This window comes from Orcinus orca, chromosome 1 (assembly GCF_937001465.1).
Source record: "Orcinus orca chromosome 1, mOrcOrc1.1, whole genome shotgun sequence".
In the NCBI taxonomy this organism is placed as follows: Eukaryota; Metazoa; Chordata; class Mammalia; order Artiodactyla; family Delphinidae; genus Orcinus; species Orcinus orca.
Genome location: NC_064559.1, coordinates 173,939,020 through 173,965,864, shown reverse-complemented (window position 1 = coordinate 173,965,864; position 26,845 = coordinate 173,939,020). Strand labels below are relative to the sequence as shown.

At 40.0% G+C, this 26,845-nt stretch overlaps 1 protein-coding gene across 2 annotated transcripts in view; it reads right to left on the bottom strand.

Moving 5' to 3' along the window:
* Nucleotides 1–11,108: 11,108 nt before the first annotated feature.
* The window catches only part of STIL (STIL centriolar assembly protein), a 63,423-nt gene continuing 47,686 nt past the window's right edge, over nt 11,109–26,845 (bottom strand). The window contains exons 15-18 of one of the 2 annotated variants that reach the window (XM_012534470.3): nt 26,458–26,686; nt 21,885–22,098; nt 20,349–20,599; nt 11,109–12,611 (exon numbers count right to left, since the gene is read on the bottom strand). In XM_012534470.3, the coding sequence (XP_012389924.1) occupies nt 11,825–12,611; nt 20,349–20,599; nt 21,885–22,098; nt 26,458–26,686 (1,481 nt within the window). In that variant the 3' untranslated portion in view covers nt 11,109–11,824. The remainder of the gene's footprint in view (nt 12,612–20,348; nt 20,600–21,884; nt 22,099–26,457; nt 26,687–26,845) is intronic. The other variant, XM_004273897.3, reaches the window with a different exon arrangement.

Genomic DNA, 26,845 nt, shown 5'->3' with positions numbered 1-26,845 from the left:
GCCCCGCCAGGAAATGCCACCCCTCCTCCGCCTGCCCCAAGCAGGGGCCTCGGACGGGCAGGAAACCCGGAGCTCCTGGGCTGGGGATGTCGAGGGGGAGGGGACGTGGGGACCCAGACTTGTGCGTCCGGAGTCTGGTCCTGGAGGGAGCAGCCTGGAGAGAACAGCCTAGCCCGGCTCTGGGGCTTTGGGCCTGAGGGCGTCGTCGCCACTCTCCGACCTGTCCCCTACCCCCACCAAAGGCCGGATTCTCCCCCAGATTCGAGGCTTTAAATTTTTTTCAAGTGTTTTCTGCCTACCCTGTCTCTGCGTCCTAGGCAATCTCTGAGCTTTCTCCCCAGAGCTAGTCCCCTGGAGGGATGCAGTGTGTGTGCACCGTTGTGGGCAGCCAGCTTTGTTTTCAGTACATGTATATGGTGGTACTATGTGCCAGGTGCTGTCCTAAACACCTCATAAATATTAATTTCAGTTAATCCTCACAACAACCCAGTGACTAGGGACTACCGTTACCTCCATTATTGTAGGTAGCCAGTTGAGGCACAGAGAAGTTGAGCAACTTGCAGAGAACACCCAGCTGGTAGGTGGTGGAGTCAGATTGCACACCTAGGGCAGCAGAATGAGTACAATAGTCAGGCAGTCCTGAGTTCCCACCCTGCTCCCCAACTTGCCCGATGTTTCCAGGAAAGTTACTTCATCTCTGAGTTTCACTTTCCTCATCTGTAGAAGGGAGTTGATAATTGTCTATACATCATACTGTTCTTAGGATTATTTTTAACAGTAAAAACTCTGATTTGAGATGTCATTGTTTCCCCCTTCTACCTCCATATGACCACTGTCTCCATTCCTTGCCCTGGAAGAACCTCGCCTCCTCAGTAAGCACATCTGAGCCCAGAATTCCAAGCTTGAGATGTGAGGAGAGTCATCTCTGTGCTGCCAAACCCAGCGCTGCCATCACAATGCTCAGGGATGGAAAGGACTTCACTCTAATTCAGTTGTTCTCAAAGGGAACCATCACCATCACCTGGGAACCTGTTAGAAAAGCAAATTCTCGGGCCTCACCCCAAGCCTGCTAAATCAGAAATTCTGGGAGTGAGGCCCAGAAATCTGTGTTCCAACAGGACAACCAGGTGATTTCTGATGAGCACAAAACTGTGAGAACCACTGCTCTGGTTTACAACCCTCGTGTCACAAAGACCAATGTAAAAGAATTGAATGTATTTAGAAAGCTCTGTGCTTCCCAATGTTTTGAAGCCATTTCCCTTTCCCTAACCCATGCTTCGTACAGGAGCATCCAGAAGACCAGAGCTGCTCCCCAGACTTATAGAGCCGATAGTACCTAAGTGGGTCTGTCCTCACAAGGCGAGAACCCCACACAGCTCTGCCATAAATGATTTCGCTCCCAGAACTGTCAGAAAAGGACAGAAGAACATGTGTGCAGCCACCAGCCCTCTGGCCAGCAAATAGTTGTTACTGGTCACCCAGATGGGGCCCTGGCCCTTGTGTAATGTAAATACTTGTGGGTGGGATCAATGAGGGTGACTACCTGCTGTGTGTGCCTGCATTGCTCCTCGCTCTGCCTCTGTTGGTTACTTCATCCTCCACAATAACCCTGCTGGGCTGCTAATGTGACCCCAACTTAAGAGGTGAGGAAACAACTTACCCAAGGTGATTCAGCCAGTCGCACCCATGTCAGCTCGGACCCAGTGACCTTTCCATTCCTGCTGGCTATAAGGAAATATTTGCTACATTGGGAGAACTACTTAGAAATCTTGTGGTACGTCCTGGTTTAAATCCCTTGTGACCCTAAAGAAGATAAACAAATAGCCAAAATGTCATGGGAAGATGTGCAAACTTGCATTTGGGAAATGCAAATTAAAACTACAATGAGATACCATGATACATTCGCTAAAATGGTTAAAATTTTAAAGGCTGACAATCCCAAGTCCTGGTGAGGATGTGGAGCAACTGGAATTCTCATACGTTGTTGAAGGGAGTGCAGAAATGACTCAACCACTTCGGTGGGTCTTTAGCAGTTCCTTATAAACATGCAGTTTATAAACATACACTGACGTGGGAGAATCGAAAAACATACATCCACAGGACCCCTTGTACATAAATGTTCATAGCAGCCTTATGCATAATAGCTAAAACCTGGAAACAATCCAAATGCCAGCAACAGGTGAATGGATAAACTGTGGTACATTCATGCAACAGAATACCACACAGCAATAAAAAAAGAACCAAACTACGATACAGGCAAGCATATGGAATCTCAAAAACATTATGCTCGGTGAACGAGGCCAGACACAAAAGAGCGTGTTAGTGTCTGATTCCACCTATAGGGAACTCTGGAAAAGGCAAAGCTAATCTATAATATGACAGAGCTCAGATCGGGGTGGTGGGAGAGGGAAGATGACAGCAAAATGCACAAGGGAACTTTCCGGGTAATGAACATATTCTGTATCTTGATTGTGGTGGTGATTATATGAGTGTATGCATGTCAAAACTCAACAAACTGTACACTCAAACAGGATGTGTTTTATTGTACATAAATCATGCCTCAATAAAGTCATTTATAAACCTTTTTTTGTGGCCCAGTTTCAATCGTATCTTGTCCAGGGAGCCTTCCCTGGTCAATCCTGCGTGGATATTTCCTCTTACCTCTTTCTCTTCTGATGAGCACCCCCCTGAACCCTCCACTACAGTCCAACTCGTGCTGCTCAGGGCCAGCACAGCAGGCATTCGTATGTATCTGGGGACACGAGAGGAACTAAATGAATGGTGTTTAGAAAAGTGACAGAGACATCTGCCAGGAAGTAGTGTCATTCCCTCTGACCCTCAGTTTCCCCATCTGTAATAGGGAATGTAATGGGGTGAGGGGACCACAGGATCCCTCTCTCCCTTTTATCTCTTATCATTTCTTTCACTCTGCCTCTCATCTCTGCCACCTCTATCTCAAGCTTGCACTCTCTGTCTGTCTCTGTTTCTCTCCCTGGGTCTGCTCTTTATCCTGCCTCTGGTCCTCACTCTCTGTCTCTGTCTTAATTTACTTCTCATCTTTGCCTCCTTCCTCTTTTTTCGGTCTCTGCTCCGACTCTCACTGAGAACTCCAGTTCCCCCACAGGTACCCATACCAACAGACATCTCGGTTCCCTTGTCATATTTCTAACAAGTCAGACCAGATAGAGAGTTATAAGCTGGTCTGTCAGTTGTTCTGGGCCAGGGTGAGGGGGTGGGTGATGGAAAGGAAGGTGGAAAGGGAAGGGGAGAGTTTATAAAGTCACCATTTAAAGACACACACGGGCCTACTGGACTCTGTCACCAGCTCTGAGTCACCAGGAAAACACTGCAGCAGGAGCCCTCTTGTCCACATGGCCTGGGTCCTGTGTATCCAGCCCAGAACCCTCCCACAGGGCAGAGCCTAATGGTGTGGTTAAGCATATGTTACTGATTGTTAGGCCAACCTAGGCTAGAGTTCCTCCTTGGCTACTCAGTAGGTGGTGTCCCTATGCAAGTTACATCACTTTTCTGTGACTCGGTTTCCTCATCTCTGAAGCGGGGGTAAAAATAACATATGATTCACAGGATTGTGGGAAAGCTTATGAGACATATAGAAAGAACTTAGCACAGAGCCTAGCACCATCTGATACACAGAAGCTCTTATTTTTTATGAGGAGCCTCTACTTTGCACCAGCTCTGTATTTAGACCTAGGGATCCTAAGATGGAGGAGACAGACACACAAGCAAAGAATTATAGTGCAGCTTAATCAGTATGCTACTAGGGCAGAGTGTGCAAAGTGTGCTGGGAACCCAGGAGAGACTCTGTGTGTGTGTGTGTGTGTGTGTGTGTGTGTGTGTGTGTGTGTATGTTTATTCTGCCAGGAAGGATAAGACCAGACTTTACAGAACTGGTGTCATCTGTCTTGCACTGTGAGGAGCAGGGGCAGATGACAGGGAAGAGTAATAGCAAGTACAAAGGCCCAGTGGTGGGAAGTGAAGGGCACAGATGGGGACAGCAAGCAGCTCAGTGTGACTGTGGCTCAAGTGATCCGCAGGGACTCCATGGTAGATGCAGCGAGAATGGGGGGCCAGGGCTCTCCACATCGCATGCCACCCAGCTCCATTCGTTCATTTTATTCCACATTTGCTAAGCATCTAGTTCGTGTCAGACAACATCTTAGGTGCCTGGGTGACAGAGACAAATAAGACATGCTCCCCTTTCTTAGACAGCATGCCGGGCCCTAGGGTAAGAAACCTGGGCTCCTTCTCATTCTGTTACTAAAAGCCGTGGTGGGGGAGCAATCTCCTGTCCTGTCTGGAATTCAGTTTCCTCATCTGCACAGTGGGCACAGCCCCTGCTCGTTTGTCCATTTTAAGCAAACACTTTTGGAGCGGTAGTTCTGGACCCCGTGCTGGCTGCGGGGGATGGGAGAGGATGCAGAGCCCAGCTGGGCTGCCCTCAAGGAGCCAAGGCTCACCTTTAGGAGAACGGAGAGGAGTCGAATGAAATCATGTCCATGATCTAGGGCCTTTGGCAGCACACAGTTGGGTACCTTGCTTCTCCTGGATTAGTCCCAACACTGTCTTGTTTTCCCAGGACCGTGCGCTGGGGCCCTGCTGCACAGGGGAGGCAGGAGGAGGCAGGGACAAGGGTGAACACCAGGTGAATTTCCTGGAGGAAGACAGAGGGAGCCAGGGACTCTGGTTGGCCTGGGACTTCCAGCAGAGTAGGAGTTCCTGCCTCCAGCTCCTTCTCCTGTGGCCCTTAAACCTCCCTACATTGTGGTGCCAACCACACGCGACGGGTTTCTGTGTACCCCAATGGGGGCCTCGGAGACAGCGACCGTGTCTGGTTTGTCCACGTCCCAGCCTATCACAGAGACAGAGCAGGAGCACCACAAATGTATTTTGAATAAGAGCGACAGAGACAGGACTGGAGAAAGAAATTGAGGGAGAGCGACACCACCCAGCAGGAACCTGGGCCATGAACTTAGAGGAAACAGAACTGGTCAGCCCTCCGGCTTCTAGAAAACAGCCCCAGAGAACGTGCAAGTGTGTCCTGTCTGGCCCTTGTAGGAGAGAGAAATGGTTCTTCGATTACACAGGCTGTGAGTCGCAGCCCCTTCCTGGGTGGTCCAGGGAATGCAGGCCTTAATGGGGGTGGGGTGCTGGACTCTCCCTGGCTCGGTGGTACTCTCCGTGCTGGGGGTGGGGGAGGGGAAGGAGGCGAGAGTCACAGCGCACCCCGTGGGGGTGATTCTGGGCGTTTGGAGCAAGTTACTCACCAGGATTGACTCAGCTGTGGTGAAGCCAGCATGTATGACCTGGTATCACCTTATCAAGGTAGGAACAGGATATTTAGGGAATGGACACACATGCTTCCCTCAACCCTCTGCTCTGAGGGAGGAGGAGAAAAAGGAGAAGAGAAGCCAGACAGGCCTATATTCAAATCCTGCCTTCCACCGTGTGCCCCTTGGGCACAGCACTTTATCGCTGAGGGTCCATTTCCTCTCAGGGATAGTCCCCATAGAATGCTTGAGTGAAGAGCGAGGGCTCCGGAGCGAGATTGCTGGGGTTTGAAACCTGGTTCTTCACATTGGCTGTGTGACCTTGGGGAAAATTACGTAACCCCCCTGTTCCTGTTTCCTACTCCCTAAAATGGGGGATAATAAGAGTATCTACCTCATATTGTTGTTGTGAGAAATAAGTAAGCTAACAATGTAGGGGGCTTAGTACATAGCAGATGTAGTCAGTAAATGTTAACTATTGTTCTTAAGTCACTGGGTTGTTATGGTGATTAGATGAGAGAACAAATGTAATTGTGCTTTCCTCTGTGACCTGAAGGATCCGCAAGGCAGTAAGCAAACTGTACTGACTCTGTAACAGGCAGTTTCTGATCTTCAGAAAGATCTCTAAGAATAATCTTGTCTTCCTTTCCCCCATCACATGCTCCTACCACAGCCCTCAACCAGGATCTTGCCTCTCGCTGCAGGTCTTTTCCTCTGCTTTTGTTCCAGTTTTCTGTGGTCGTGAGTACCTCTGTGACTGCATGAGAAACTGCACATTTGCTGCTGTTACCTCGCAGGACTGGGTGAGGTCTAACGAGACTGAGTAGGACTAAGATAAGTGTTCGATGAGTGGGATTCTGCACCTATGTCCATGCACGCATAGATGCATCTTTACAGTGGCAGGTGTCTACCAGAAACCTTCTCTTTCTTGGTTTTGCTCCCAAGGGTCTAGCACAAGGTCCCAGACATAGTGGGGACATTCAACAGACCTTGTCCCTGTGACTCTTCATTGGACAAGGCGATCATACAGGGTCCCTGCCCTCAAGAAGCTCCCAGCTTGGATACTCACAACCAACATACAAGCTGGCTGTAATCATCTGGAAGAGGACAAAAAGAGGACCAGAGAGAGGGTAATGAGAAGTCAAGAGAGGAAAAAAGTCACTCTCACAAGAAGATTCTGGGAAGGTTTCCTGCAGGGTGGGGAGGAGTCGTGGAGCGGGGAAGCATGTAACCTGAGCTTTGAGCCCATGGACAGTGTGGAGGCAAAGGGAGCAATTGGAGTGTGAGTGTGTGTGTGTGTGTGTGTGTGTGTGTGTGTGTGTGTGTGTGTGTGTGTGTGTACGTGCCCGCGTGCACACAGAGCCTTTTCGTTCCTTTATGGTAGAAAGGCAAATGGGGGGCGGGGGAGGCAAGGCTAGGATTGATGCTTGGTACCTGATTTACTGACTCAAATACCATGGCATATGACAGCATGCTCTGAGAGGCTGGAGTCCTGAGTTCCAGCCTGAGCTCTGTGCTTACTGAGCTGTGTGAATTTGAGCAAGTCCCTTTTCTTGGGGCCCTGATGTCCTCATTTGTACAGTGAGGACCAAGTGATTTCTGAGGGCACTGCAGCTCTGAATACCTGACATCGCCTTTTCCATTGTGTTTTTAATTAGTTCCTCTTGTCCTCCTGGTCCCAGACCTCCTGTGAAGAGGCAGGACACAGGGCTCTCCCCAAATCCATCCTTTTCCTGGAGTTCAGCCTCTTACCAGGAGGTGGGAAAGCAGGATTTCCTGTGAGGATGTTTTCTGTGATCCAAACAGTTCCCGTTTGGGGAGCGGAGAGGAGATAGGGAACATCACCCAGGCCTGCAAACCCTTAAGCCCCTTTCTGTGGGTTTGATGTTTTCTCCCACACTGGAGTTTGAGCTCCTTAAAGTCAGGGAATGTATTAATTCAGAGCTGGAGAACGAGATGTTGGTACCTCTTTGAACAGATATTATTACTCAACATTTTGGTGGTGAAAACGGAATTCTTTTTCTTTCTAAAGTGTTAAATAATTAGGTATTATTAAAAGTAAGGAAATCTTTTCCTCATCAATGACTGTGGAAATCCTTCAAAATGCTTCAAGGCCCAATTCCAATGCTATCTCTTGCAGAAGCCTTTCCCTCCTCTGGACTTATAAATCACTCCTCACAGCCTATTTCTGTGTTAACATTTCATACAATCACAGAATGTTAGAGATACATGGCTAACCCCTTCACCTAAAAAACTGGGAAATAAACCTAGTGATATGAGGTGACTTGCCCAACATTATGGAATTTTGAGCAGAGGGACAAGTGGAACCCAAATGTTGCTGACTCCTAACTCAGTGTTCTAGATGTGTCTTTTTTCCCTTCCTATCTTTGGTTTCCTGCCCCAAACCCCCTCCTCCAATGCTATACCTATTCAGATCTCCATGCTTTCCAACAAGCTGTTCCCTCTGTCAGAAATATCACATCTTCCCCTTCTCTTCCATATTGCTCCTGTAAGATTTTGGAAAAACCTGGAGCATTTGCAAAATAACCGTCCTCTTAATATATCCTCACGTCATATAGTTTTATTATAAGCCCTGACCTCACTGTATTGCTAATGTTTGCATGTGTCTCCCCCATTAGATCGAGATCCTACAGGACAAGTTGTCTTGTTCATCACGGTATGCTCAGCATCCCAGCCCAGAGCCCAGCAGAATCAACATTAGACACCTGCTGAATGACTAGGGGTATAAAAGGTGCCGGTGGGGAGAGGAAGAATGGAGGGAATGGCTACTGCTGGGCTGGATGCTATGAAGGGCTAGGTTGTTAACTATAAGTGTGTGACCTTGGCCCACTTATTTGTGTCTGTCTCATCATCTGTGGAAAGAGGTTGATGATGTCTGCCGTACATACTTCAGTTGGGTTTTTGTTGTGAGGATCGTATGAGGAAATGTGTGGGAAAGCACTTTGAAGAGTGTGAAGCAGTCTGCAAATCTAAGACATTACCATTAAATTTATTTTGCAGGCATAAAGGTCTCTGTTAATCTAGGAGCTAGGAAAGGTTCTGCCCTCAAGAGTAATGTCTAGGGGCTTCCCTAGTGGCACAGTGGTTAAGAATCCACCTGCCAATGCAGGGGACACAGGTATGAGCCCTGGTCCGGGAAGATCTCACATGCCACGGAGCAACTAAGCCTGTGCACCACAACTACTGAGCCTGTGCTCTAGAGCCCGTGAGCCACAACTACTGAAGCCCGCATGCCAGAACTACTGAAGCCTGTGCGCCTAGAGCCTGTACTCCACAAGAGAAGCCACCACAATGAGAAGCCCACACACCACAACGAAGAGTAGCCCCTGCTCACCGCAACTAGAGAAAGCCTGCTCACAGCAACGAAGACCCAACGCAGCCAATAAATAAATATATTAATCTTAAAAAAAAAAAGAGAAATGTCTAGAAAACACGGGCACAGAAAACTCTTTTGCTCCTCTAATTTCCTGGAGCCGTTACAGTACTCAGTAGAGGTTACCACGATGTAAAATCATTGACGTGAACTCTTTAATATTAACAGAGCTGGGGTTCCCTTCTTTAGGACTGTTGACTGAAAAACCAGTAGTTTCTGGTCTTGGCTAAAGGGCAGGGGGACTTCTTGGCAGAAAATAAGGCCGGCAGCTTGGAGGACAGCACATACCTGAAATAGCACTGACTGTAGTATTCAAAAATCATTCATTCAGCTCAAGATCTGTGTCTCATAGGCATGTGAAGTGCTCTGCACAGCGCCCTGTGAGCATGTAGTTAAGTCTTAAAAGATGGAAGCTATCTTGATTACACTGTTGTGGCTCTTCATAGTCCGAATCACTCGTTTTGGCTTTTCATCATACACTGTCTCATACTGTTGTGCCACTGTTTCCAGTGTGTATCTGTTTCCCCTAGAGCCTTTACAGCTGGGAAAGGCAAGACTTATGTCTAACATGTCTACATCCACTTCTCTGGAGCTTATTTAGCACAGGCAGGGAAAGGCAGAGGACAAGTGAGCATAGAGTAATTAACCATCAAGGGGCTCAGAGGTTGAGTGAAGGGACATTTGATGAAGGGTGTGGAGGTGCCGACTGGCCAGGACCTAGACTAACAGGTTTCTTTCCCAGGTAATAGAAGCTCCATCATTTCCTTATTCCATTTGACGTAGCGCCCACATATCTATAAACAGTATTCTGTGGGACTGGATGAAAGAAAGAAATTCAGACAAACGTCACTTGAGAGGCAATCATCTCCAAAGTCTTTTCATCCAACTTTTCCCGTATTAATGCTGTTTCCAAAGATGCCGAAAAGCTATTGTAGATAGCTAATTTGTCAGATAGCTTCCAGAGTGAGTTCTCTTCTTAGAGAACTTCTAGAGAGGCTTCAGTGATGGTCCCTCTTCTCTGGATGTTAGTAGGAGACATGTTTTATTGAATTAATCTACAGTCTAAATTCAGTCTCCAAAACTGCTTAAGTGTCTTATCAGAGGCCTTGAATTAGATGTGCTAACAGTAGTGATGGAATTAAAAGCCTTGGGTTCAGTTTTTATTGCTAAAAAAAAAAAAAGCCTGAAAAGCCTTGAGTTCAGTTTTTATTGCTCAGATAGAGAGCTTCTTGTTTGGTGTGAAAATTACAGGATTCCCAGAGATAATGGTATAGTTAATGAGGCTGTCAGTGCATCAGCATTCTCTCAGTTTTTTAAATAATATGCAATATAAATTGTACTTACACCCACTTCTTGGGTGAAACACTGAGGGCTAAAGTTAAACAGAACACACTTGAAGTGGCGATGACAATTCCATTACTTAAAAATTTACTCCAATGAAACCTATAAGTGGATTTTTAAAATATTTATTAAAATAACCGAAGCCCCAGACATTGCCAATGGGAACAAAGGTAAACACAGAGAATCACCATCAGTGACATTTCTATATCTTGATTTTAACCTGAAAGGGCAATGTAACAGGGAAGTGTACACTAACTGGTGCCTGGCTCCAGTGGGGAACAGCAGAGAGCATCATGTTGCCATACTTTGGCTGGCTAAGTATAAATTGTTTCATCAGATTATTACCTTAGAAGGCCCCAGCTGGGTATTTAGAGACCCAAAGTCCATTTCTCTCCAGTTTACGTATCAAATTTTGATATAAGGCAACGACGTCTTAATTTAACTTCAGCAGAAGAGCTTTCTCTCTCAAGTGAATGAGGACTTTTTCATTTACGTTCAGAAATAACAATTTAAAACTTATTTCTTAAGAAGGTGAGGAAAGGAAGCAACTACTGATGCACTAAACAAGTTGGATGGATCTCAAGGATATTATGCTGAGTGAAAACCAATTTCAAGAAATTACATACTATGATTCCATTTATATTAGCATTCTCAAAATGACAAAACTTCAGTGATAGAGAACAGATCATTGGTTGTCAGGAGTTAGTGTTGGAGGGAGGCTGTATTTTAAAAGAGTAGAACTAGGGAGTTTCTTTGTGATGATGGGACAGTTCTGTATGCTGATTGTGGTGGTGGTTATGCAAATCTATAAGTGATAAATTTTCATAGTTATACACCAAAAAGTAAATAAATGAGTGCAGCAATTTGTGAAACCTGTAAAGTCTGTGGTTTAGTTACTAATATTGTACCCAATGTCAATTGCTTGGTTTTGATCATTTACTATGGTTATATAAGATATTATCATTGGGGGTTGCTGGATAAAGGGTACACCTGAACTCTCTGTATCATTTTTGTAATTTTTGGGGAGTCTAAAAAGTTTTTTTTTTAAAGTGGAGAAGGATATGCTACAGCAGAGGACAAAGGAAAGTAGTCAATCTAGACATTTTTATTAAGTTCCATTAAAAAATATTAAAACATCTGAAAAACTCACAAAGTTTATAAAACACACTCATACTCAATAATTTTATTATGTGATCGCTAGTGCTGTATGTTGAAAATGTTACATTAACATCAACCCACAAGAGTGCAAAAGTTTTACTTCCACAGTATGTAACAAATATGCATCTTAAGACAACATCTATACTCCTTGTATAAAAGATCTTAAGTTACTTTTAAAAATAAAACTTTCCCCTTAAATTCAATAAGGGTTGATTTAGCTAATTTACTCAGGGTCATGATAACTTTATATTCTTTTGGTGATACTGGGTAGATGCAAAATGCTAGGAAAACAGACTTACTTTTCAAAATGTACAGTATAAAAGAGCAATTCAGATTCATAGTTGGATAGCATCTGCTTATCTAAATTTGTTGAAATAACTGATCTTAGGATTTGTTTAAAAAAAAAAAAAATCCAGTGATGCTGAACACCACTATTTGAACAAAGGGCATTTAGCCCTCCTAATAGCCAGCCATCTCATAGACAATCAGGTCACTTGTTCAGCTCTTTGCCATCAGCTGCTACCAAGAAAGAGTGATCCCTAGAATGACTAGGAATTCCAAAACTATCAAAAGGCTCTGGCTTCCATAAGTATCTTCAGGAGACATCCCATCCTCATATCAGGAGGGCGGGGGAATTAAAAGTTTAAAATAATTTTGGCAACTGTCTGAGACGCTTCACATCTAAGAAGGTGCCTACTGAATTCATACTATTCATTTGCTTTAAAGTGTCAGAAGGTTTCAAACTTTCAGGAAAAATCGGAGTGTCCCTGACATTTTCTTTCTCAGGATGTTGGGTGAACTCTGCTTTTCCAGTTCGGAGTTTCACTGCAGGACTTGATTTAAGGTTCTTTAATAAGAAATCTGGGTTTTCATTCAACTGTGGTGTTGCTTTTGGCTGAACAACTTCATTTGTAATATTTCTCAATACTGGCATATCTGTGTGGGTGCCCATGGAGTCACAGTTACAAGTAGTTATCTCCCAAGCATTCCTAGAAGGCTCTTTCTGACAATCAAGTTGTTCAGCTATGCATGTAAGGTTTTGATTCACTAAATGTTCACTCTTGGTATCTGTATTGTTTGGAGGCTCCTCTTCATCTTCACTATTGTCACTGCTTTGAATCAGTCCATATCTCTTCATGTATTTTTTGGTTGCAAATGACATGTTGTTTGGTGAAATTAAACTAAGGCCCACTGTGTTTCTGTCTGTATTAATATGTAGAAGACTAAAAGATGAGTCACAGTTATTTTGGTTTGATCGAGTGAGAGACAGTTGTGACAGCTGATTTTCATTTAAATATTTCAGAGCTATAGCATTTGCCTCCATGCTCAAATCCACACCGTTGGGGCTTAAGCCACTCATGCCAACATTAGCAAATGACATGCAGTTTAATCCAGAGATCACTGCTTCAGGGCTGATGCATGCCAACACACTGAAAGACAGAACAGAGCAGGCCATCATTTATCTTATTTTGAGTACTAAACAGTGTAATTGTAAATATGTTCCATTCTATGAAGGTAACAGTAAGTCTTCAGCTTTAAGCTTGATGGTGCTTTTTATCTGAAAGCTCAGACATCTAAGTCTTGATGATCCAGATACATTCAAGGGGTAACTATGATAACCTAGAAGGTAATCCATGATGCAAAGACTGAAAGTGGAACACAAATTAATTTTCCTAAATTTATATCAGTTATGGTTTTAAGACCAAATATAAGACCCCAAAATGTAAAGCTTTTTAATACTGGTAAAATAAAAATAAATAAAATCAAACAGAAAACACATCTGATAATATAACAAGATTTGGTGAGTAGCTCAGAATGTTACATTGTTCATAGTTGAAGAGATTCCATTTGTAATGAATGAAAAATATCAACCAGTCTCTGGATATGGACATGTGTGCGTGTGTGTGTGTATACACCAATTTTCTTTTGTTAGATATAATCCTCACTCACTTTGGCTGGTGTATCTCATTAACAGTAATCAACTGACTTGCCTTTTCCTGTATATCACATATACTATAATAGCTGCTAATTTCTATTGATGCCTTATTATGTGCTAGGCACTCTGCTAAACATTCAGTGCCTTATTTAATCCTTGCAGAAACCTTTCTCTGGGAGGTTGTCCCTATCATGTATTTCAAACTTATTCTCCATTACAACAATTCACATTTCTCTTCCCCTACTTTTCTGTTTTCTCCTCGTCACTTATGGCTACCTATATATTTAACTCACAGTTCTTATTTATAGTCTAGCTCCCTCATGAAAATCCATGAGGGCAAGGGATTTTTTGTCTCTTTCCCCCACCACTGCAGTATCCTTGGTGCCTGGAACAGTGCCTGGCACAGGGTAGGCATTCAATAAATATTTACTGAATGAATAAGTATTATTATCTTTATTTTGCAGTTGAGAAAACTAAGGAATAGAGATTTTAACTAATTTCCCTAAGTTGAACAGCTAGTAACTGGCAAGCTGAGCCCAGGTCTGCCTTACTCTCTGGGACTCTATAACCACTGTTTCACTACACTGTATTCAGCAATTTGTATTTTGCTATCAGAGTTTTTCTATTCCCTAAAAATCAGAGTCCTCTGTGTACTATTATATTATATATATAATATTACAATATAGTATATTATTATTATATTCCAGTCAAACAATATGCTATGACTTTCCATACCATCCAACGAAGAAATTCAGCTGTTTTATACATGCCAGCCACTGCCTGCATCCCTACCCTCACAAAACCCAAATAACTATCAGGTATTTTTATTCTCACAAGTACCTGAAATTCTGAAGAAACTATTTTCAACCATCAATATCCCCTAAAACCAGTGATGTCATTACCAAACAATGGAAGAATGTGCTTAATAATGCTGTTCTTTATAACTACCTTGGAATTCTTCCTCAACCTTCTTAGTATTTACTGCTTTGGAGACTGTCTTAATAAGATGGAAGAGATAGTACCAATCTATCTAGATATTATTCTTTTATGATATATTCATAGTGCTAATATCTTCTGAATATAAAGTCATTTTTCTACTTTCTTTGCCTATTTCCTCAAAATTATAAGCAATTTGCATATTAAATCAGACTTGTACATATTAAAAATATATCTATAGATAATATTAATGTAAATAATATGAAGGCAAATAAAAACTTCTAATTCAAAATGTTAAATATTAAGAAAAAGTAGATCTAATTTGAATTAGATCTTTTCTTTTAAACCATTTTTAAAAATTGAAGTATAGCTAATTTACAATGTTGTGTTAGTTTCAGGTGTACAGCAAAGTGATTCAGTTATTTATATATATATTATTTTTCAGAGTCTTTTCCATTATAGGTTATCATAAGATATTGAATATAGTTCCCTGAGCTGTACAGTAGATCCTTGTTGTTTATCTATTTTATATGCAGTAATATGCATACGTTAATCCCAAACTCCTAATTTATCTCCTCCCCCCATCCCCTTTGGTAACCATAAGTTTATTTTCTATGTCTGTGAGTCTATTTCTGTTTATAACTTATAAGTAAGTTCATTTCTGTCATTTTTTTTAGATTCCACATATAGGTGATATCATACGATGTTTGTTTTTCTCTGTCTTACTTCACTTGATATGATAACCTCTAAGTCCATCCATGTTGCTACAAATGGCATTATTTCATTCTTTTTTTATGGCTGAGTAATAATAGATCTTTTATAGAATGGTTAAAAGATCCATATAAATCCATGAAAACAATCAATACCAGTTCAAAAGGTTCTTCAAGTTTCATTGTCTAACACAGCTAGCTAGTTTCGATTTGGGGTCTGGAGGAAACACCATTACTTTGAAAACAAAACAAATCAATAATACTCAGGACAAATGCATATAAACACTAGTGTAATTAAGATGAAAAGCAAAAGTAGGCCATTCCACTGATCAAATCCTAAAAGCCTTGATCACAGATATACTATATTAGAATCTCATTAGATATACAGTCACAAAAGGATGATGAGAGTCCATTTATGTTTAAATATGAGAGTCACATGCCAACAATTAAGGGAACGATTCCAGCTTACTTAAAGATGAAAACCAACCCTGACTACTGTCCTGTTTGAATCCCAATTAGTTACCTCCTACTTATCCTACATAGGGTTTTCAACTAGAGGAAACATACCATTTTCAAGTAGAGAGCAAGGAAATAACTAGAGAGACTGCTAAGGATCTGTTTTGAATTCAAAAGGTCACTCCAATTGGGAATATGCCTGTAGAGGCTGCTGCCAGTCCTCCATCTTCCCTACAATTTCTAGGTATGTCTGGGACCTTCTTTCATTGTTTTCCTGTTTTTGGACCTTCTTAATCTGCAGTGTTACGGAACAGGAAAACAGAAAGGAAATCTTCCTTCCCCTGTCTCAGCTACTCTTCTGGCTAGAAGATATGCTCCTGCAGTCCAGAACTGGAACGTGAAATAAGTTTTCACATAGGTACAATGACAAAGGTAGCTGGTTTATAGAACTAGGACAACAACAGGCATTACAAGGATTACAAAGATTACTTTTCTGGAATACCAAACTACAATTTATACACTATTTCTATAGGAAAAATGTGTCTTAAATTCTAAACAACTGCCTTATGAACTTTCAGCACACCAACTATATTATACCAATATCTGTTAAAGGATAACAACACAAGGCCATAAATACTGACAATAAGTATTACAGAGGTACTTATAAAAATAAGGCATTCATTGTAAACCTCAGTGATGACCCGAGTAGTTTGGATTTCCTTCCTTTATCAATCCATGAAGACCCACCAAATGTGGTAGAAGCAATGAGGATTCACAGATAGATAAAACTCACAATCTTGCTGGAAAGGCTATCACAAGAACATGCTATATAATTTATTAGAAACAAGGTACTCTGAGAGTACAAAACATCAATATTCTGGTGAGGGGTCCCAGAAACATTGACAAAGGAGGTGACGTCTGAGTTCAGCTTTGAAGGATAAGGATTCTGGCAAGCAGAAAGATAAAAAAGAGCATCCCAGGTAAAACTAACAGCAAGGAACTTTGCAAATGCCAAAGAGGGGTAAACTGGAATTTGGTAGAGAGTGGTAGGAGATTATACTAAAAGAACTAAGTTCAAGACAAACTGTGAAACAACGTGAATTAATTAGGTAGGCTTTAGATAGTCTTATGCTTGGAATCTCCTCTCAGCCTAAGACTACTGACAACAAAATATGACTTATATGTGTTAGAGAAATAGTTTCAGTGCAGTTTCATTTTTAATCACAATAACATAGAGAATCCATTAATAATGCATAAAATATAAATTAAAGATAATTTAAGAATTTTTGGTCTAATTTAGCACAGATCTTTAAAATGGTCAATTTTAATATAGGGTAATTATAATACAGTATGAAAATATGCTAGGTACCTCTCCTATGTGCTTCCATGATATACTATATCCTTCCTTTTCATAGCAGGTATCAGAGTATTTTATAATTGACTATTTATTTGTGCATCTTCTCCACTGAACTATAAGATCTATGAGGGGAAAGATGTCTTTCCTAGGTTATCTTGTATACCATGATATTTCTCATAGCTGGCTCACAGTAGCAGCTCATTGTATATTTATTGAAGTAAAACGAGTAAAAGTATTGGTGAACTACTAACACATATAGCTGGTAGGAAGCTAAAAATCTTACTCTTTCAGAAAGCAATGTAGTGACAGCCTTAAAATTTTCCTACCATTTGACTTAGTCTTTCTACTTCTGAGACTCTAGTCTAAGGAAATAATCCTAAACCTAAAAAATGCAATCTTGGCAAAAGGATGTTTATCATAGCAATATTTAAAATAGTAGACATTGAAAAAAATCTGACTCAGTTCTGACAAGAGGGGAAGGGTTAAGTAAACAAATACTATGCCCTACTTACTGGTTTATTAGTTCCCCACTAAAGATGATGCTTAGAAGACGTTACAACAACTTTGAAAACGTGATTATTTTCCAGTGTAAAACCAAAAACACTTTTTTGGGAGGGTATATACAGTATGGTCAAAACACAAAGCAGCAAAATATACACCACCGTTAAGACCCCACCAAAAACTTAAAACAAGCAATAAGCATAGAGCAAAATAGTAAAAAAACAAAACAAAACAAAAAAACTATGGACTTTGGAGTTAGAAGAGTAGGTTTAAAATTACAGATGTGGGGTCTTGAGTAAATTGGTACTTAATTTCCTCATCTATAACACATGTATAATAATAGTATCTATCACACAGATTATTGCAAGGATTAACTGAAATAATGTTGCATAAAACTTCAGCACAGTTCCTCATACATTATGAGCACTCAATAAATGGTTGCTGTTAAAATTATTTTAGAAAAATAAAAGGAAATACAAAAGCAAAATTTTTAATAGTAAATGAAGTCGGTTGGTATGAATATGTTTTGTTTTGTTTTTTTTGGCCTCGCGGCTTGTGGGATCTTAGTTCCCCGACCAGGGATCGAACCCAGGTCCTCAGCAGGGAAAGCACATAGTATTAACCACTGGACCACTAGGGAATTCCCCTGAATATGAGTTTTCCTTGTCTACTTTTCTAAATTTTCCAAGGTTTCCAAAATAAACATATTACTTTGACAATGGAAACAAAACAAACTCTATTTCCAAAGCTCTACAATATTTTACACAATTTATAACATAAAATAAAGCTTTTTAAAAAAAGTTTTCATGTGAAGATATAGCTATATCATTGTAAAATTTTAGCCAGTTTACCTCTCTATGGAAATGATTAATTTAATATATTGTTTTGAACTGAAAATAATTTTTTTCACATCAGCTTTTACTTCCTTGAGAAAATCATCTTACATGAAACTAAAATCCTATCTATGAATGTATATCTATGGATTTTTCAACTCATATAGGTAATTGAATTTTAAAAATGGGAACAGCCCACAATATTAAATGAAAATGTCTATTTTGTAATGGTAAGTAAAGAAAAATAAACAAAATTATATATATAGTAAAACAGCAACTATGTTTCCTAATTTTCTTTGGGTGTTATTAGTTCAGATGACATTTTCTTCACTTTGTAAAATTCCAACCCCAAGCATGTATTATTTTTATAGCATAAATTTATAATATAAACTGTCATTTAAATAAAGAGAAGAATGTGACTACTCCACACTGATACATCAAAAAGGCGTTACTTTCCATTTCATTATAGGCATTTAAAAACAGAATCAAGTTCATTATATACTGAAAATTTATTCATTTCAATGTTTCATACTTAAGAGATTAAAACAGGGTGGCCACTATGAAGAAATACATTACTTAGAAACTATTCCCGGGCTTCCCTGGTGGCGCAGTGGTTGAGAGTCCGCCTGCCGATGCAGGGGACACGGGTTCGTGCCCCGGTCCAGGAAGATCCCACATGCCGCGGAGCGGCTGGGCCTGTGAGCCATGGCCGCTGAGCCTGCGCGTCCGGAGCCTGTGCTCCGCAACGGGAGAGGCCATGACAGTGAGAGGCCCGTGTACGGCAAAAACAAACAAACAAACAAAAAAACTATTCCCTACAGGCAGCCATACCAAAACGTAAGGGCTCCACACAGATAGCAGGGTGATTTATGCATTTTAACAGAGGTATATAGCCTCTATCCCAAGAGTATTGAAATAAAACCTTCAAAAATGCTAGACTCATTCCTACACTGGTGGTAGGCATATAAACTAGTAAAACTATTTTGGTCGGCAATGGCAACATCTACCAAAACTTCAGATGCACATATCCTTTGATCCTGCCTATTTCCAGGAATTTATCCTACAAAGACACTTGTACAAGTATATGTAGAATGATGTTCACTTAGCATTGTTTGAGATAAGAAATAAGAGATTCAGCCTAAAAGTCCATTAATAGAGAACTTGGGTTCACTATATTATAGTACATGGGCACAACAGAATATTATCCAGCTGTTTAAATGCATGAGAAAGAACTGCATATACCTATAAAGAAAAGTACCTAAGATATAACGTTAAGCAAAAACCCCAAATTGCAACACTTATCACACAGATACATACTTGAACATGCCTAGAGCATTTCTAGAAGAATACCAAAGAAACAGTTAAGAGAAATAATCTAGGAGGAGTCAGACTGAGGAGTCTGGGACGTGGGGGCTTTTGCATTCTATCTGATATTCTTGCATGTTATTTGATATTTTTTTAAATCATGAAATTGTATTATTTTTGTAACTAGAAAATGACATCAAAAATAATTAATAGAAAGCACACTAGCCTTAATAACATAATTTCCAGATTTTATCCTCTTTAAAACAAGTATGTGTTGAGGTGATCTTTGATGAAGAGGAATCTAAACAGAAGAACATGGCCAGTTGGAACTGGTGAGCAATAAGTAAGGTTCATATAACTATATTCTTCAAAACACATTTCTACAAAAAGGAATTTTTTTTTAAAGGAAATAATCTTGTTTTAAAATTTATTTACTTTGGGCTGCGTTGGGTCTTCGTTGCTACGTGCAGGCTTTCTCTCTAGTTGCGGCGAGAGGGGGCTACTCTTCGTTGTGGTACGTGGGCTTCTCATTGCAGTGGCTTCTCTTGTTGCAGAGCATGGGCTCTAGGCGTGCAGGCTTCGGTAGTTGTAGCACACAGGCTCAGTAGTTGTGGCTCGTGGGCTCTAGAGCGCAGGCTCAGTAGTTGTGGTGCACGGGCTTAGCTGCTCCACGGCATGTGGGATCTTCCCGGTCCAGGGCTCGAAGCCGTGTCCCCTGCATTGGCAGGCGGATTCTTAACCACTGTGCCACCAGGGGAGTCGCACAAAAAGGAATGTTTTTGCCTTTTAGATGGCATAACTGCATTAACTGTACATCCAGTAGCTGGCGCAGACTCCATCACCTCCAGGAAAACTTTTCCAGACATCAAAAATGAGCAAAAGCTCATTTCTCTTTCTATAAGACTCCCAGAGCATATTGTTGGCCAATATCCCTCAAGTTACTTAGGTATATAACCTGCTCCTCTACTAGAAAAATCTAAAGGGTAGAAACAATCTCTTATATTCATCATATAGTAGACCCTGAAAAAAGGATAAGCCAATTGAATTGAGTGGCAAGCTTATACCTTTTTTCATGAGACAGCTGCAATACATTTAAATTTTTCTTTATCTTTTAAAACAAATTTTAAAGTTACCTGGCATGATCCACTTTATGTACATTTTTCTTCATTTTAGTAGGAGAATCAATTTTTACTCCAAGGCTTCTTAGTTGCTTAAGGGTTGCATTAAGAACACAATCTTTGTCCACCGGTCCTGAATCATGGTTTTTTTTTTTAGTATGGTAAACATTCTGCATTCTGGTGCATTCGTGACTGATAATTACTGCTTTGGTGGATGGCTGCTCAGTTTCCTTGTGGGAGTTATTCAATAGGTGGTTCCCTTGACCCTGATGAAAAAAGAAAAAGGACATATTTGAAAAATCACTATTAACAGTCTTAGGAAACAAAAATGCAAATAATAGTGGTAAGTAATGCCAGAGAAGAGCAAAATATTATCCTGCTAAATTCTACAAAATATCAAATACATTTGCCAAGTTTTATGGAGTTTTTATAAAAGAAGCCCATCTTAATGAATGAATGATTTCATCAGATCCTACAGAAAACTTAGAATGTTTGTTCAGAATTTGTTCATTTTAAAACCAAAAGATTTAAAATCATTTGAGTAATATTTCAAGTATTTTTAAGGATTTATAGTAAATTCTTTATAAACAAAAGTTTAAAATCATGCCTTCATTTGAAAAATGATAATGTTTCAGAGTTATAAGTTTGATCTTTATGTTACTTTGAGAATTTGACTCCTCTCTTTTCTCGCTTTGAATGAGAATGACCTGTGATCCTATCTCTGCCTTCCTGACATTAAATCATATTTCATTCCCTTGAGCACACGGCTGCTAGCACCAGTCTAGGACCTAGCAGGCAAATAACAAATATGTGTTAACTCATGAATACTTAAGGCCCTATGACATATGTTTAATTAGCCTTCAATTATAAATGGAGAAATCAAATGTTCCAAAGTCTACAATTGGTAAGCGACAGCCACGGTCATTCGACCTTCAAGTCCCAGTTTACATTCTAGCTTTTCCAAGATGACTATTTCCTCCAACCAGAATTACCCCTTTTTATTGTGTATTGCCTTTGCTTACAGCACTTCTCAGCCTGTCCTATAGTTATTTGTTACTGGTATCCATGGGCTATTTCCCATAGGTTTTCAAAGGCAGAGACGGTCATATTCATCTGTATATTATCCACTTAGTTCATTTTCTTATACTAAGCTAAATATTCAATAAAAATCTGCTTATCTGAACTAAAGTCAGTAAATATTATCATAAATATTCTACTACTTTCCAATTTTCAAGTTTCCTGCAAACTCTCGCTTATTTTTCTGGTACTAACTTTAGTTTGAATTTGGCATAATGTCAACATATTTTTAAAATAAGACATTTTTTCCCTGGCTATCTAAGTATCTGATGACTGGCATGCTTACAATGAGTTACTGAATTTAGGTTATCATAATTTATGAAAAGCTAAAAGAAATAAGTGACATATCATTAATTTGGGGAAAAACTTTTTATATCAAGGTCCCAATCAGTTTAAGGATAGGAAAGGCTTAACTCACATATCCTAGACTAAATAACCATCTCACAAAAGATGAAATGCTTTACATTTTCTTACCAACACATCCTGGAATAGTTTCTGGTTATCAGATGGTTGATGAGGCAAGGGTTGCATTACTTGCTCAGTTTTGGGTTCCCCTGATGTTACAGAGCTATTAGTGGCACCCTCTGTTGGTCCACTTTGGAAGCACATGCTTACACTCTCCGCCAGCAGAGGATTTGGAAAGAATACAGGCACATCAGGTTCTTTTTCCACAAGTGGAGAAGAGCTGCTTGAAAGGACATACATATATAAAGTAAGTGTTAGTTATCAAGGTATCTTTAATGTATATTTGAAGTGCAGTAACTTTGGGAGAACGGGGTAAGACTCGGCAGCATTCTGGTTTGTACCGTCAGCTCTTAGTGGTACTAGATAAGCATTTCATCTTGATTGGCTGTATATAAATGGTTAAGATGGTAAATTCTATGTTATTTTGTTTTACAACAACAACAAAAAAACAAGCAAAAACCTTAAAAGGTTTATTAAAACAAACACAATTCCTTATACTGTCAGTCAAAGCTCTCTGAAATTTGGTAGTCAACTTGGCTTTTCAGCCAATCTCTTTCAATGCCTGTTTTATTTTATATTCTGAACAAACTGGATTACTAACAGTACTCTGAATTCTGCCCATAAATTTTGTCTACAACAGAACAGTTCTCAATCTTGGCTACAAATCAATATCACTTGTAAAGTTTTAAAAAATACAACTGTTTGGACTTCTCCCTTCAGAGATTCTGAATTGGTGAAGGGCCCAAATTTACCTGTATTTTCAAGCGCCACTGAGCCAAGACTTACTGTTCTAATGCCTTTAAATTGGCACACTCTCATCAAAATCCTATCTACTGCTTGAGGGACATTTTAAAACTTTGCTTCCTCTATGATGTTCTAAAACCTTAACTGGGTATGTCCTCTTGCTTCTTTCAACCCCCATTAGCACTTCCTTTTATCTCTTAGGTCACATATATTCTCATTTATAATATAGTTTGTTCATTGTGTCTGGGGCAAATTTCTTAATCTCTCTGGGCCTCAGTTTCCTCATTCATCAAATGCGAAAAATGATATCCACCTCCCTGAGTTGAAAAACATGAGACAGGATTAAAGGAGATACAAAGTACCTAGCATAGTACCAGATAAACATAGTGGGTGCTCCATAACTGCTAGTTCTCTTCATCTCCTGCTGCTATCCCCTTGCTTCCTAAATATCACATTGAACCTTTATCTTCAACCATGTTAACTAATTTCACTTTAGTGAAAATACCAAAACTCAAATGTAGAAGCAGAAATCCAGCCTTTAGAGATTTTATGGCTTTTTGGGAAAGTACTTGTACTGAGCAGGATTTTTATCATGCAAACATTTGCAAAAGCACTTTATAAGGAGAGTCCATGTCAGTTACTGAGTTTGCCTTATTCTACCTTTAGCTAAATGATGACAATAATTAGGTACTAATTCTGGTACTATTCTATGTGTTTTAAATACATCAACTCATCTAATCTTTACAATGCTGATAGGTACTACTTTCACCGTCTCCATTTATAGACAGGAAAACAGAGTCATCTAGACATTATGAGACCTGCCCATGGTCACACTGCTGTGATTCAAATCCAGGCAGTTTGGCACCATGCTCTTAATCACTCTACTATATTGTATTTTCAAGAATTTAAAAATATGTGTCTTGGTGTCTAACCTACCAAACAAAAATAAAAGCTAAAAAAGAAGACAAGAACCAAAACATTAAAGATTTCAAATTAAAAAAAATTGTTTAAAGATGATTCTAATATGGCAAGTATTAGTAGGTATGTCCAAAGCACGACTTCTTAAAAAAAAAAAGCAAGCTTGTGTCAAAAGAAATATCATCTACCACTCTCCCCTGGGAAAAAGCAACCAATTATCATATATGCTGCAAGCCAAAAAATTTATCTTTCACAAACTGCTTTAACATTAGACTGATTCAGCAAGACATCCAAAGAGGGCAGGGAACCCAGGTGGCCAGGTGCCATGTATAAATACTTAGCACTGGGAACCACAGCATGAATCAGACCAGATGTTTGGGAAGAATCTCCTAAAGAAGCACCCAAACCACCATATACCACACTGGAGATACTATTTAATCCAAGTCATATATTAAGCTGAACAAAAATCAGATTTACATCTGTTATATGTTGGAATCAACAGAGTTAGTTAATTGCCCTGAAAAAGCAATTAACTGCATTCTATCAATGAACTCAGATCTGTTTCTGAAGTTAAAAACCAAAATGGCTTGGAGATTTTTTTTTTTTTGATGTGGATCATTTTTAAAGTCTTTGTTGAATTTGTTACAACATTGCTCCTGTTTTATGTTTTGTTTTTTTGTCCAAGAGGCATGTGGGCTCTTAGCTCCCCAACCAGGGATCAAACCCACACTCCCTATATTGGAAGGCAAAGTCTTAACAAGTGGACTGGCAGGGAAGTCCCTGGATTGGAGACTTTTTAAAGTTCTGACTTAAAAACTATTTCAGGGGTAAAACCTCCTAATTCCTGATAGTCTACAGTTTACAGAAGTTAGGGAGAATAAATAAGGATAACCACAGTTCATGCCTCTTTGTTCTCAGTTTCTATAATTATTCCAAATAAAATGTGGACTTATTTTGGGGCTCACCCCAAATTGCTCTTCCTATCACTGAACGTTTATGAAGGAGCTAATATGGGGAACCAGAAACTGGGTCAAGTCCTAAAGATATAGAAATGAGTAGGATCCCTATCCTGTAGGAATTCAGTCTAGTCGGGGAGACACATATACAGATCTTTTTAATACACTTGTGGTACATACTATGAGTACTTAATTGAATTGTAAGGTTAAGACATATACTCTACTGAGCAAAGCAGATAAATATTTCTAGTTTTCTGGAGGGGTGTATTTATTGTTTTAATCATTATTGTAACCAGAATAATTTAAAATGTCAAATATTATCAAAAGGCTTATAATTTTAAAAAGTAATCAACGGCCTGCCCCATGCCACCCCCACCACTGAATTCACCTCTTTTAAAACTGTTTCATGTGATATATTACCCTGTAGTGTTTTAACTTACATTATTGCACTACCTTTAACATTTATTCTACACCTGATCCCTTCCACCACAGTCAATTCCGAGGCACCTTCACCTCACTTGGTCTTTAGTCTATTAACGAGTCTCCCTACTTCCACTCTTAATCCTCATCAGTTCACTTGCCACAAAACAGCTAGAATGGCCTTTAAAAAAAGAAAATCAGATCATACCAGCCCATCATTTAAAATCCTCCCTGGTTCTAATGAACACAAAATAAATTCAGAACTCCTTTTTACAACCTACAAAGCCCTACATAATTTGGTTCCTGCCTGTTATCTCTGACCATATTTCCTGTGCTCTCTCAGTCACTAAGTTCAGCCACAATGGCTTTCCTGCTTGTTTCTGGAACTCTCAAGCTCAGGCACACCTCAGGGTCTACACTTGCCATTTCCTCCACCTGGAACACTCTTTGCCAGATATTGTCATGGTTGGCTTCTTCTCATCATTCAAGCCACTGCTCAAATGTTACCCCCTCAGGGAAGGCTTCTTTCACCACCCTACTTAATAATGCCTCCTCACTCCCATGCCACTATCCCAGTTACACTCCACTTGGTCACCCTGGTTTATTTTCTTCAGGCAGTTGTCATTATATGAAATTATATGATTTCCTGCCGATGTGGTTACTGTTTGTCTCTACAACTCATGGAAATTCCATGATGTCAGGAGCTTTGTCTGACCTACTGCTCAATCTCTAGGGCCTAGTTCTGTGGCAGCACATACCAGAAACTCAAAGAATATTTGTTGAATTTATTTCCAAATTTGCTAAGGATCTAAATTACTTCACAATCCTTATCTTTTTTTAATGAAAATTTCATAATGAAAAATTTCAGACACAAGAGGGAATAGTTTAACAAATCACTATGTACCATCACTTTTTAAAATTACCTACTCAGTCTACCTTACTTCAACTATACCCCTAGCCATTTCATCCCCACCAGCTTATTCTGAAGTATATCTCAGGTAACAGGTTGTATCTCTCAGAAATAAAGACTTAGCTATACATATATAATTGCAATATGGTAAATCTTTAAAAATTTACAAAATTCAGGACCCCAGCTCCAACTGGGATCTAGTGTTATCAGAATCTCTACAGTGAGGCCTGAGCATACATATTTTTGAAATTTTCTTCAAATGTTCTGATTCAGCCACACTGTTTTACACATCCAGTGAGCGACATCTGGGAATGGTTCTAGAAGGCTCAGAATTATCTGTTACAGGGAATTCCCTGATGGTCCAGTGGTTAGGACTCCTCGATTCCACTGAAGGGGGCACAGGTTCAATCCCTGGTCAGGGAACTAAGATCCCGCATGCCACGCAATGCGGCCAAAAAAGAAAATTCAAAAAAAAGAGAAAAGAATTGTCTGTTACATAGGAATCACATTAGGAAAGACACCAATGAAAATACTTTTAGAAAACAAACAGTTTCTGAGTTAGAGTACCAGAAGAATATTAGAATTTAAAAAGAAAAAAAGAAGTAAGATGAATACTGAATCAAAGAGATCTTACTTGGATATAGAAAGTTGCTGATTAAATTCTTCCACAGCAATGTTGCTCTCTTCAAAACTGGGAATATCAACAGCTTTTAATGAAGATGCACTACCAGGAGTACTTGTGACTTCATTATTAATATCGACAGAAAAATTCATGTCCTCACTGGAAATCTTGGTATCATCTTGTCTCAGCTGAGATTCAGGCTCTTGATCATCACCTGCCGCATTCCAAAACAAGCTGGCACCTAGACGTTAGATGATTTAACAGATACTGAAACAAACATTCACTTATAAAAATAATTCTCTGACAAACCTTTGTTAAGTAACACTAGCTATATTAGTTTAACACAATTACCCAGAACTGTTTTCAGATTATATTTTCTCAGAAATGCCATGAAGAGGTA